The sequence below is a fragment of the Eublepharis macularius genome, chromosome 3, assembly GCF_028583425.1.
Source record: "Eublepharis macularius isolate TG4126 chromosome 3, MPM_Emac_v1.0, whole genome shotgun sequence".
Lineage (NCBI taxonomy): Eukaryota > Metazoa > Chordata > Lepidosauria > Squamata > Eublepharidae > Eublepharis > Eublepharis macularius.
Window position 1 is genome coordinate 104,020,881 of NC_072792.1, and position 13,893 is coordinate 104,034,773.

General features: G+C 40.9%; 1 protein-coding gene across 2 annotated transcripts in view; it reads left to right on the forward strand.

Moving 5' to 3' along the window:
* The window catches only part of MRPL39 (mitochondrial ribosomal protein L39), a 32,440-nt gene extending 18,861 nt beyond the window's left edge, over positions 1–13,579 (forward strand). For both annotated transcript variants that reach the window (XM_054973984.1, XM_054973985.1), the window contains exons 8-10: positions 22–175; positions 8,953–9,000; positions 13,302–13,579. In XM_054973984.1, coding sequence (XP_054829959.1) covers positions 22–175; positions 8,953–9,000; positions 13,302–13,367 — 268 coding nt within the window. In that variant the 3' untranslated portion in view covers positions 13,368–13,579. The remainder of the gene's footprint in view (positions 1–21; positions 176–8,952; positions 9,001–13,301) is intronic.
* Positions 13,580–13,893: the final 314 nt, after the last annotated feature.

Here is a 13,893-nt window from a genome sequence, read left to right on the forward strand (position 1 = left end):
TTAAAAAAAATTCTCAACCAGGTTTGGTGACTTCATAGACGTTAGTGAAGGCCCTCATATACCCAGAACAAGCTTTTGTGGCCAGTATGAGGTAACAGCAGCTCATAATCTTGAGAGTAGACAATCGGAATTGATACGAAGGGTCCAAGGTCTCTCTCTTCCAGTTCAACTGAAGGTAAGTCATCCATCTATGAATTTTTCTGATTAGTATAAAGAACAAGATGGGAGATTGCAGTAGAGAGGAAATGTCAAGCACTTGCTTCCTCCTATCTAGTGTGTACATAATTTTTTTGCCAACTAGAGATTACTACAAGTTTGCAGAAATATCTATTCTGCTGTAGTCCTTGGTGGCCTTATTGTGCAGTTTTTTTTTAATTTCCACAGTGTGATCACCCATGGGAATTAGATATATAAGTGGGTGACCTGCAAGGACTTGCGGGGGACATCTCATTTTCTTCTCCCCTACTGTTCCCTGGCCCCCATAGCCTGTGTCAGCTAGGCTGGGAGAAGGAGTACAGGAGTGGGCTGCTGGATAACTGAATGTTTTTCCTTGCCTTTCCTAAGCTGCCAGGGTAGTAATTGGCTGAGTGTGTGTGTGTGTGTGTGTGTGTGTGTGTGTGTGTGTGTGTGTGTGTGTGAGAGAGAGAGAGAGAGAGAGAGAGAGTGAGAGAGTGAGCGAGCGAGCGTGAGCAGGGGTTGCGAGAAAGCTGGTGTTTTTGGCCTGAGAGTGAGTGGTGAGCTTAGCATGGCAAGGGAGAGGTTTTCTCCTTGTCTCTCCCTGTGTGTAGTGTGGCTAATTGAGAATGCCTGCTACCATTCTCTGGCAGGAATCATGGGCTATTGAAATTTAAAGGCCTCCTCCTCTCCCGAGATGCAAGCCTTTGGCTCAAGCCTATGGGCAAGTGCTATTGAAATTTAAAGGCCTCCTCCTCTCCTGAGATGCAAGCCTTTGGCTCAAGCCTATGGGCAAGTGCCAAAGGGCTCTTGGCCTGAGGATCAAGCCTTACAGGGTCCCCTCCCCACTATATATATAGACTTCTCTGGCTGTGTTACCACTTTTGCTCTCAGGAGATATTAGATCAGGTTTTGGGGGGCCAGGGTTCCTTACAGAAATTAGATTCCTGGGAGAAAATCTTATTTTGTACAGCAGTCATAAGCAGACTTCTTTATTGGAAGAAGATGATGGCTACTGAAGGGCCATTTCCAGTTACCTGCCAGGAGTTTTCCTCTCAGAGGACAAGAAGGAATTCATTTGTCACAAGTGCAAGTTGATAATGTTATTGGAAGAAAAAGTGAAGATCCTGGAGGAACAGATTGGTACCCTTCAAGAGATCAGAGAGGATTTCATCAACAAAAGTCTTCAGGCCCAGCAAAGGGATGGGAAGAGTGGTGGAAGGGCAATAAAACAGAATATTTTCCTAATGAATCACCTTAGAGATCAACAGCGTGACCCAGAAAGTGCAGAGCAAGATTCTACTTAACGCCACTGGAGCTGAGAAATCAGTTCCAAGATCCTGCTGACATGACGGACTCATTAGCAGATGTACTACAACAAGGACCAGAAAGAACAAGTACGGGAGCCATGGAGCTACAAATACCATTGGAAAGAAAAGGAAAGTCTTCGTGATTGGTGACTCTCTGCTGAGGGGTATGGAATGTCAAGTGTCCATGCCTGACCCCATTACCTATTTCTGATGGTCCACGTGGGAACAAATGACACAGCCTGTGAGAGGTCTGTTGTTGTGATAGTGATCATTTGATGTGGACAGTAGTCCAGTTTTGCAAATTTCAAGTAAAAAAAATCTCTTGCCATGTACAACAATTGCAAGTTTTGGAACAAAGCTGTGCTAGGGGCATGAAATGAAAACAAATGAAAGCAGCCATGAACACCATTGAACACATTAGGGCTGACGATGAAGTCCTTGGGAGGCAACTGAAAGGATTGGGGGAACAGGTGGTATTCTCTTCAGTCCTGCAGGTCAGAGGGAGAAGAATACAAGGGAACAGAAGCTTATGAAGTTGAACCACTGGCTGCATTCATGGTGCCAGTAGGAGTGATTTGGGTTTTGGGACCATGGCCTGCATTTTCTTGAAGATGGCCTGCTTGCCTGCGATGGATTCCACCTATTAAGGACAGGGAAGAATGTGCTTTGAAGGGGAGATTCCTTGGGAAGGCTTTAAACTGACATTGCATGGGAATGGAGACACCTGGCATAGGAATTGCAAAGAAGTAGTAGAGCAAATAACAGAGGCCTACTTGGGAAAGCCAGGTCAAAGAGGGGGAATGTTGCAAGGCTTCCGATGCCTATATACCAGTGCCCAAAGCTTGGGCAATAAGAAGGAAGAACTTGATCTGCTAATACAGACAGAAAGATACAACTTAGTAGGCATTATAGCGACTTGGTGGAATGATTCCCTCAAGTAGAATAGAGTAGTGCAGGGGCCGCGGGCCCGCGGGCCACATGCAGCCCGCTACAGAGTTTTTTGTGGCCCGCCAAGACAGTCAGAAAAATCCGCCTTGAACCGAGATTTCCTTCCCGTGCGCGATATGAAATTAGCACAATAAATAAATTGAATAAAACTACCACTATTTTATTTAATTTATATTTATTGATTTTTATGATACAATGTATACCTTTTCTGAAATGCAAAGTTAACTAATTAATGCAATCATTTTAAAAGGTGTGGCCCTCCACTAACCTCCGCTCCCACAAAGTGGCCCCCGAGCCAAAACAATTGCCCCACCCCTGGAGTAGTGGATGGGTATGAGTTATTCAAGAAGAACAGGAAGTGTCATAGAGGAGGCGGAGTGGTGCTGTATGTGAGGAAAGGGCTTGATTGTCAGGAAATACTGGAAAAGGAGAGTGACCGCCAAGTGGAAAGTGTCTGGGTAAAGATAAGGGAGAGAAGGATGAGCAATATTGTGGATGAGGTCTGTTATAGATCATCTGAACAAAGAGATGAGGTGGATTCTGCCCTCTGTGAGAAGCTTAATAGGGTATCCATAACCTTGTACTTATGGGAGACTTTAACTTCCCTGATGTGTGCTGGGAGACCAAATCTGCTACACATCCAAGATCACACAACTTCTTGACCTGCCTGGCCAACAACTTCCTTTCTCAAATGGTGGAGGAAGCAATGAGGGGCTCTGCCCTACTGGACTTGATAAAACCAATAAGAAATAGTTGGTAGAGGGGTAAAGGTAGTGGGAACCTTAGGGAGAAGTAATCATGTCCTCCTAGAATTCCTTTTGCTGTGGGGTACCAAGGGAGTTTGTAGCCAAATTTGCAGGTTAGATTTTAGTAGGGCACACTTTAATAAGCGTAGAGATATGATGAGAGCTATTCCATGAACATGAATGCTGGAAGGTAAAGGAGAAAGTAAAGAGCGGGCTCCTAAAAGAAGAGCTGTTGCAGGCTCAAGCTGTCACCATTCCATCAGGAAAGAAATGTGATAAAGGATCTAAGAAGGCAGTGTGAATGAACACAGAGCTCTGAGATAAGCTAAGGAGGAAAAAGATATTCAAGAAATGGAGGGAAGGAAATGCATCCAAAGAACGGTATCTAGTGGTAGCTAGGTGCTGTAAGGCAGCTGTCAGAGAGGCTGAACTTCAGAATGAGCTGAGACTGGCCAGGGGGGCTCGCCACAACAAAAAGATGTTTTTCAGATGCATGAGGAGCATGTATGCAGATAAAAGACCTGTATGAGAAAGACAAAAGGAAAAATGGTTTTAGATTACAAAACTCTGAGATTGAGAATTGTTTGCTTCAGGGGGGGAAGAAAATAATTTCTAAAATATATAAGATATTATTGAAATGGTTTACAGAGGAGGAGGTCGTTAAAGTTCAGATGGTTAAATGGGCAATAAATTGTAATAGGGAAATTCCAATGGAAGCTTGGGAAAAGGTATGGAAAAATACAGTTAAAATTTCAGCATGTACCACAGTGCGAGAAAATGTTTATAAAATGATGTATAGATGGTATTTAACACCGAAGAAGTTGGCCAATGGTAATAGTCAGATGTCTGATAAATGCTGGAAATGTAAACAGCATGAAGGTTCATTCTATCATATGTGGTGGACTTGTGATAAGGCAAGGCAGTTCTGGGGGGATATAGTAAAAGTTACGTCGGATATTTTACAAAGGAATATAAATAAAACCCCGGAATTGCTGTTATTATGCATGAACCTAGAAAATTTTGATAAAATGGACAGAGTTATGGTGTTTTATATGATCACGGTGGCCAGAATGTGTTATGCACAGTTGTGGAAGATTCAGGAGATACCATCTATGGAAGATTGGATTCTGAAAGTTCTGAATATGGCAGAAATGGACAAGTTAACAAGGAAATTGAAAGAACAAGAAGAATTGGACTATACATTAAGCTGGGAAAAATTCAAGAAATATGTGGAGAAAAAGTGGGACATGAAGGGGAAATTGTGGTCTTTGGAAAATTAAAGGGGAGATAGAAACTTACTTAAGGTCAAAAGGGAGTATATTTTACTGTATCCTATTGGATTAGTATAGAGTTATAGTACTATAGTATTAAAAGGGTAAGAGTAAGATAGTATATTCATAGGGGAAAGTATAAGATTGAATAATAAGGTTGAATAGGTTATAGGGAGTATATATGATATTTTAGTGATGTAATAGAAAGATTAGATCTATAATATAGATAATAGGTATCTAAGGAATAGTATATTACACATATATATGTATTTTTTTTTAGTTAGTATATGTACTTACTATATACTTATATAATGTTTATACTTTTAATTAAGATAAGTAGTATATTAAGCATAGATAGTTAAGATAAGTAAAGAGATTAGATTAGTATGTATAACATAGATATATATTATAGACTTTAAGAATTTATATGATATATTCTTTAGCTTAAGTTGGGTATGGAAAACTGCTGGGAGTCACCAGAAAAGGGGCGGGGGGAAGGATGGGGAAAATGCAATGGGGTGGAAAATGATAACGATTTTTATGTTTATGTTTGTAAACCCATCCAATAATTTTTTAAAAAAAAAAACAGATACATGAGGAGCAAATGGAAGGGGGAATACCTAATTACTGAGTGAAAATGGAGAAATAGAGGACAGAGAGAAAGCAGAAAGGCTCAATGCCTACTTTTCCTCAGTTTTCCCACTGAAGGAGAGAACAGATCCACTTAGAGATGGTAGTAAGCAGAGCATGGCTTCAGGGCTGTTGGTTGAAATGGACAGAGAAGTTGTGGAAAAGCACCTTCCTGCACTGGATGTGTACAAATCTCCTGGACCAGATTGGGTGCACCTGAGAGTGTGTAATTTTCGAAAGAGCTTGCAGACCATCTTCCAGGCCTCTTGGAGGATAGGAGATGTGCTGGAAGACTGGAAAAGGGCAAATGTCACCCCAATCTTCAAGAAAGTGAAAAGGGATGATCCTGGTTACTACAAGCCAGTCAGCCTGACCTCTGTTCCAGGGAAGATACTGGAACAGATATTAAAGGCGTTAATCTGCAAGCATGTGACAGACAACATGGTGATAAGGGGAAGTCAGCATGGATTTGTCCACAGCAGGTCCTGCCAGATCAACCTAATCTCCTTCTATGATCAAGTGACAGGCTTTCTGGCTCGCGGGAATGCTGCCAATGTAGTTTATTTGGATTTCAGTAAAGCCATTGACAAGGTTCCTCTTGATTTTCTGATGGGTAAACTGGTGGACTGTTGATTGCACTCTAGGATGGTTAGATGGATAGGGAACTGGCTGGATAACCACCCAAAGAGTAGTTGTCTGTGGCATCTCGTCTGATTGGAGGGAGGTGTCCAGTGGAGTGCCATAGGGCTCCATCCTGGACCAAGTGCTTTTCAGTATTTTTCTAAATGATCTGGACAAGGATGTGGATGGATTGCTCATTAAATTTGTAGAAGGCACCAAGCTGGGAGAAGTAGCAAACACCCTTGAAGACAGGGATAGAATTTAATGCAATCTGAACACACTGGAAAAGTGGGCAGATTTGAATAAGATGCAATTTAACATGGATAAGTGCCAAGTTCTCCACCTGAGTAACAAAAATGCAAAGCTTACATACTGGATGAGGGATACACTTCTGGGTAGCAGTGTTTGTGAACAAGATCTTGGGATACGAGTGGAAAGGAAGCTAAATTTGAGCAGTTGGTGTGATGCAGCATTGTGCAGTATGATGCAGCAGCAAAAAAGGTGAACACAATCTTGGGGTGTATTAACAAAGGCATAACATCCGAATGTCCTTCTCTCTAAAGGTCCTTCTCTCCTTCAAACCTACTAAACAACTTACCTTTTATCTACTTCCTATCTCCATCTATATTCATTCATTCATTCATATATTAACTTTCTCCTAGAATGGGGACTCAAAGCAGCTTACATCATTTTCCTTGCCACCCTATTATCCTCACAACAACATCCTACTTTGAAACTAACCACTACTCTGCACTTTTAGGCAGGGACAAGCAGCCAGTAACAAGCAGCCAAGCCTGGGTCAGTCATGCAGTCCATGTGGTATCAAGTCACTTCTGGCAAGCCCTAGCAGTCACTTCTGGGGCTGGCCTCAAATGAGTCTTCCATCAAAGGCTGAAACAGCCTGGAAATGGCCCTGCCCCTCCCCCTACCTTTTAGTGATAGAAACCAAGCCTGGAATACTGGTTAAACTGTACTGAGGGCATACTGGTTAAAGCCACAGGTGTTCCTTCTTGTCCTATGGATTTTTTAAAAATGGTTTGTTTTTTAATTTCAGATTTTTCTGTAAACTTAGGGCATTTTCAAGTGTAAAGGAAGATCTATCTTGTCTGTTTATGGCTCCAGTCTCTGCATTTAACGATCTACAGATCAGGGCCTCTTGGCTATTAGTATATAATATATGAAAGTTCTTTGATATACACAGCCACCTGCTTTTTCTGTTCAATGTAAGAGCTTTAGTCTATAGTAATTAGTAACTTCAGTTATCACAAATTGACCTGACACACGCTCCCCATTAATACAAAATGTTAATTAATCCTATGAAATTACTGCTGTGTATATTTTGCAGCATTTAAGAGGAGGGAAGTCAGTATGTATATATATCCTTGATATTCCAGAGATTGTCATAGCTAGCCTCCCTAAAATGGATAAAATGGAAAAGAGAAGAATGATGTATGCCGCTTTCAGTCTTCATTGAGGAGAAAGACAGGCTGTAAATGCACTAAATAAAATAAAGCCATAGTAAAATAGTTTCAGCCTCTTCAAGTGCAGGCGTAGATGAAATATGATATGAAAGACCTTCTACTGCTGCCGCTTCCACTGAGGAAGAAAAGGCAAGAAATAATTCCTCTTTGTGTAGTTTCTGGTTTTGGTGGAATAGATAAAGCAAAAGCCTTTCCATCTAGTGTATTTTTGCTCCTTCTGTTTGAAAGCTGGACTTGCAGTGGAGAAGGGAAAAAAGCTCTGTGTATTCTTGTAATTGTTCCTCTTTAGTTTTCTTGAGAGGCCACTGACATCTTGCTGTTCTTTTGAATTGTATAGTTCTTGCTGATTTTATTGGGAATTTTATTGCATGTGGTTTTGTTACAATATTAGTTGTGAGCCACCACTTGTTATGACCTGTACTTTCTTTGGGGTAGGTTTTTCTTTTAATCTTCCCCTTACACCCTCTGGGTAGTTTGCTGCCACCAGGAATATATTATTCCAAAATATTTTATTCGAATTTCCCCTTTGGTAACGTGTTTAAGCGTCAGGCTCCTTCGTGGTTCTATGTGGCCCTGAGAATAGGAATGGGATATAGCAATGACAGCTACACTGGGATATAACAAAACAAAATAAACTTTTATTTAGTCAAGAAGCGTATTGGTTTCATAAATGTAGTTCTCGGTTCTTAAAGTTACTTCCTATAACCTCATTCACACTGATCTCTTCTAAGGCTTCATACACAGTTAGCCTTATTCTTCAACTCAATATTTCTCTCACAGAAATGTTTAAAACTCCTCAGTCAGCACACAGCTAGCCTCTCTTTCTCTGACTTTCATTCACAGAAATATTAAACCTGCTCAGGCAGCACACAGCTGGCCTTTCTTTCCCTGACTGAGTGTCCTTTCCCAAACGTGCTCAGTTCAGGTTCCACACAGGTTATATTTCTGTCATAAATACTTCAGTATACTCAGGCAGCACACAGCTAGCCTGCTTTCTTCTGACTGAAACCTTTCTCCCTGCACTGTCAGTCTAAACTGCATTCACTCCGCCCACACTCTCAGTCAACCAATCATATCGCTCACTCATTCCTCTCTTTCACCCCCCACTCTTCACCTAGCCCAAACCAAGCATTTAAAGACACATGCACACATTTACTTGGAATCATTACAGATACATACTTTTTTAAATAATAAATTTGCAAGAACTTGGGTTTTCCTCTTACATCCGGATTTAGGATCATACTGATTTAACTGTTTATAATCTGGTAGTTCATCTGTTTCACTAATTTGCTGTAGAAAAGGAGTGCAAAGAAAGTTCTAGTTTCAATCTATTGACATTTTCCCCTGTTCTCCACATGGAGAAATGGGGAAATGTCTCCCTTCTGCACTGTTTTTGCTTGGGGAAGAAAACTTGGGAGAAAGGCAGGAGCTTTACCTCCCCCAGCAGCAGTTTTCTGAGCCTATTTGCATGCTGATTTTTTTTAAAATGGAAAGCCGTCCTTGAGGTGATGTGAATTTGTGCAGAGCATGGGAATGGCTCCATGGAGAATCAACTTTGTAGAGAAACTGTTTGCTAGGTGCTGTCAATTACTTAAACAAATGTGATTGCATCTTTGCATCAAAGTACTTGCTTGAAGTTAGGAATGATTTCACATATTTATTGTGAAACTAGTGGCATTAAGAACAATGCATATGATCCAGATATAAGAAGGCACATTAAAACTTCCGTTTGTGTTAACTGTGTAAATAATTGCTTGCATTCATATTACAGCTTCATCATGCAGTCTGGCACAGGTTGTTGGAAAGATCTCAGAAACTGGTAAGACTAAAATGTAAAGGGCAGCTTTAATGTCCTATATAATACTGTAATAGACTTACCTAAAAATCAAGAAGAATCTGGTGTGGTGCATTAGATGTCAGCCAATTTACCTGGAATTCTGGTGTTTTTTTGTTCCAGTAAAAAGTATCATAATTTAGCATATAATACACAACAATAGTAGCCGAGGAGGAGGGGTTGCTATTATTCTCCGTGAGTCCTTCAACTTCCGTAGATCTCCAGTACAAGCTATAACTGGTATTGACTGCATGTTCCTGTCTCTGGGAATTAAAGATAGATTAGGTATTCTTCTTGTGTATAGACCACCCAGCTCCACCATAAGCACCCTTTCTGAGTTGGCAGAGCTGCTAGCAGACATGGTGCTGGAGACACCTAGACTTATTGTTTTGGGGGACCTCAACATCCATGCTGAGTGTTCAAAGTCAGGCCTTGCTCAGGAATTTATAGCTTCCCTGGCAACCCTGGGCCTCTCGCAAATTGTGACAGGGCCTACTCATGAAAGAGGCCGCACCTTAGACTTAATATTTTGCACTGAGCCTTTAAGGCAAACCCTTGTTTCAGCATTGGAGGTTCAACCTGAACCATGGTCAGACCATCATCTGTTGAAGGCAAAAGTTAATATAGCTCCAACTCCACACAAAATTGGGGGTCCGGTTAAAATGATTCACCCATTAAGGCTCATGGACCCTTCTAGATTCCAAAATGCCTTGGGGGATTTTAAAATCCCAAACACATGTCCTGTGGTAGCTGCTGTAGGAATGTGGAACACAAAGCTCTTTGAAGCTATTGACACCATTGCTCCTTATCAGCCGCTCCGGCCCTTAGGACGGATGCCGGCCCCATGGTTCACCATGGAGCTGGCTGATTTAAAGAGGGTTGGAAGATGTTTAGAAAGGTGCTGGAGAAAAACTCGCGCAGAAGCAGATAAAATATGCTACAGAACCCACTGGAGGACCTATGAAGCGGAAATGAAAGCAGCAAAGAAACATTATTTTTTGGCAACTCTTGTGTCGGCTAGTTCACGATTATCCCAATTGTTTAAGATATTCAGGCGCCTCCTAACCGCTAAATCTGAACCTTTACAGTCCCAAGAACAGACAATTAACTGTGAGACCTTTGCTAAGTTTTTTGCTGATAAAATAGCACGAATACTCTTTGATCTAGATGCTAGCTGCAATGCAAGCAAGATAGAAGAAATGACAAATACACCATCCAGCTTACATTTGGACTGCTTTGAACCAATCACTATGACAGATCTTAACAAGATCTTGATGTCTGTGAAAACCACTACTTGTGCACTCTATCCCTGCCCATCCTGGCTGTTAACCTCAAGTAAGGACCACATAAATGAGCCACTGAGGTCTATTGTAAATCAATCGCTAACTCAGGGCAGCTTTCCCTGACAGCTCAAACAGGCAGTTATTCGTCCGCTACTTAAAAAACCATCTCTAGACAAAAATAATGTGGCCAATTATTGCCCAGTCTCTAATCTGCCCTTTCTCAGCAAAGTGATTGAGAGAGCAGTAGCTGACCAACTCCAGACCTTCTTGGATAACTCCAGCACCCTGGACCCTTTCCAATCAGGCTTCAGACTAGGGCATGGGACAGAGACAGCACTAGTAGCATTAGTGGATGATCTCCGTCTGAATATAGACAAAAACCATGCCTCCTTACTGCAGCCTTAGATACAGTAGATCATGCCATCCTGTTGAGGCATTTAGAAACAAAAGTGTGCATCAAAGGATGTGCTCTGGACTGGTTTAAATCGTTTCTCTTGGAGTGGACTCAAAGGGTTGCCATTGGAGATCAGCTATCTCCCGAATGGGAACTATCTTGTGGGGTTCTGCAGGGCACAATCATATCTCCCATGTTATTCAACTTGTACGTAAAGCCTTTAGGAGAACTCATTCACAGCTATGGAGTTGGAAGTCATCAATATGCAGATGACACCCAACTCTTTATTACACTATTCAGGTCCCCACAGGATGCAGTGGAAATCTTAGATCGCTGCCTGACAGCTGTGGTGAAATGGTTGAAAAACAACAAATTGAAATTGAACCCAGACAAGACTGAAGTGATGCTTGTTGGGAAGGCACTTTCGATGGAGTTTGTCTGACCCTTGCAGATGCAGTTAAGAGCCTAGGGGCTATACTTGATCCAGCGTTATTACTAGAAAAACAAGTTAAGGCAGCGGCAAAAAATGCTTACTACAACCTCACTCTAGCCTGGAAGATGGCTTCTTATCTTGACATGGCTGACCTGGCCACTTGGATCCATGCTATGGTAACATCAAGGCTTGACTATCGTAATGCTCTGTACATTGGCCTCCCATCTAAGTTAACTAGGAGGCTCCAATTAGTGCAAAATGCTGCAGCTCAATTGTTATCAGGAGCGAGCAGGAGCATGAACATCACTCCCATCCTACAGTCGCTCCACGGGCTACCCATCATTTACCATGCTCAGTTCAAGGTATTAGTTATTACATACAAAGTTCTTCACAGCTTTGGTCCGGCATACTTACAGGATCGCCTCCCTATGTTCCTCCACGGCAGCTTTGCTCATATGAACAGGTTCTCCTGCAGGTACCAGGCTGCACACAGGTGAAGTTAGCAGCAGCCCGTACAAGGGCTTTCTCTGTGGTGGCCCCTATCCTGTGGAATGACCTGCCTGAAGAAGTCAGAAGAGCCCCCACTCTCCTGGCTTTTCGTAAACAATGCAAAACCAAACTATTCAAAAAGGCTTTTTACTCAAATGGGAGAGCTGTATTGTAGGGACAGGGGCTCAGATGCTTCACTAACGAGTTGGCTATCATAGACTTCATCACTATTTTTGCCTTATATATTATCTGCTGCTTTAAATATGTACTCCTATGTACAACCAGTGCTCCATGTTGTCTAATGTTAGTCCTAGAATTATGTTTTGCTCCAGTATTTTTTCTATGTCTTGGATCCTTGCTAATGCTATGTCTTTTAAACTTGTATCTGTTTACCTTATGGTATTGTATTGAAATATACTTGATACTGATTGTATTAACCTCATACTGTGTAATCCGCCTTGAGTCTCAGTGAGAAAGGCGGACTATAAATGACGTAAATAAATAAAAAGATTTCATGTTTCCATATATTCTTAGGGGTAAACTGTATTGTCTTACCTTAAATGACAAAAAAACACAGTAATGCTTACCTTAAATGACAACATAGTAATTCTGTGGTATATGGATAATTTTTGATCTCTGGTGATACAGAGTTTCTCATTTCTATGCTCATTCTCCTCAATGGACTTAGAAGAGTGTAATTTTGTTTAGGATTGTACTGTAGGTTTCAGAAACACAAGACACCGAAACATAGTATTACATATATAGTATAACACTGTTTCTACTCTTCTCCAGCTCTGAGCCTTCTATATATCTGTTCAGCATTAACCTACATATATTGGCATTTCTTTCCCATTTTCACAACTAAAGTATGCAGTGTTTGCATCTACTCTTCGTTTCAATTTTTATCTGAATATGAAATTGAACTATATATAGTCCATTGCTAAGTATTGATAGAACTGTTTAAAGCTTAATAATGCATCTAGCTGGAGCTAATTAGTTTTTCCAACCTGAAATGTCCAGTTTTTATTACTAGGGAATCAATAGTTACAAATGAATAATGCCATCTAATTTTGAGTGGGGGGTTGTCATGTGAACCTGCCTAATTTGGAAAACCTCAACCTATTTCAGATCAGACTCAGATCCTGATCAAAATTGTGTTTGTTAGCCAGCCCTCTGTTAGTTACCCCCTTTTCCAAGGACAGAGTAGCTGGCAGCATGGAGGGTTTGCCATATACAAATTCTATGCTATCAGTAATTAAATCAAGGGGGCAGCGAAAGCAACAATCCCATAATCTTTCACAGGAGTGATGATCTTGGGTTTCAGGGGACCATATGGAGTGAGTGGCTTTCCGCTTGAATGTAGCAAGCCATCTTTACTTCCAGCCACCACCTGCTTATCAAAGGTAAAGGTTTTTGCTTAGAAATACTGAGAGGTAGTAATTGGCAGCAAAGGGCATTGGTATTTTTTTTCTTCCTTCCTGTCTAATGCTTGAAAAGGCCCTTAAGTTTTTCATTTGTTTGAGAGGAAAATTTTAGAAATCCAAATGGTTTTTGAGGTGAGCTGGGGATTGTGGTTCTCACATCACTACTGCAGCTAATTTACAGGTAATTTTGTGGGAATGTAATTTTTCTTGACTTGTACCAAATGAAAGAATAGAGTGATTGAAATATCTACCATTTGTTTCAGGTCAATGAAGACAAAAGGAAAGAAATGAAAAATGAAAATGAAGTATCAAAAACTGAATCAGTTTAATTGTACATGTTTTATATGAGAAAAAATCATATAACCATAATTAAATTGAGTGTTTAACTACTAATATTCTTTAAATCATTCTCCAAAGGCTAATTTTAGTGTATGGTTTCTTGACTTTAAAGCAAAAACCAAAAACGTTATTTACCCTTGCTGTCATTTTAAAAAATCAAATCAGAATGTAGGTGTCAATAAAAGATCCAGCAAAAATTTCACTAAGTGGCAAAGCTCACTGTTCATTTGAGTAGCTGTAAGATTTCAATGAATAGTATGAGTAGGATGGTTACCCTGGAAATCAAAGTTCAAATCCTGATAGAGGATATTTCTCCCTTTCACGTTAATACCTGTCTATATTCTGTGTACAATTTGAAGTTGATGATGTCTAATCCCTTTCACTTGAAGCCAGTGGGGTGACCTTGGGTCAGTCACAGTTCTTCCAGTGCTCTCTCAGCCCCACCCACCTCACAGGGTGATGGTTGTGGGGATAATAATAACACACTTTGTAAACCGCTCTGAGTGGGTTTTAAGT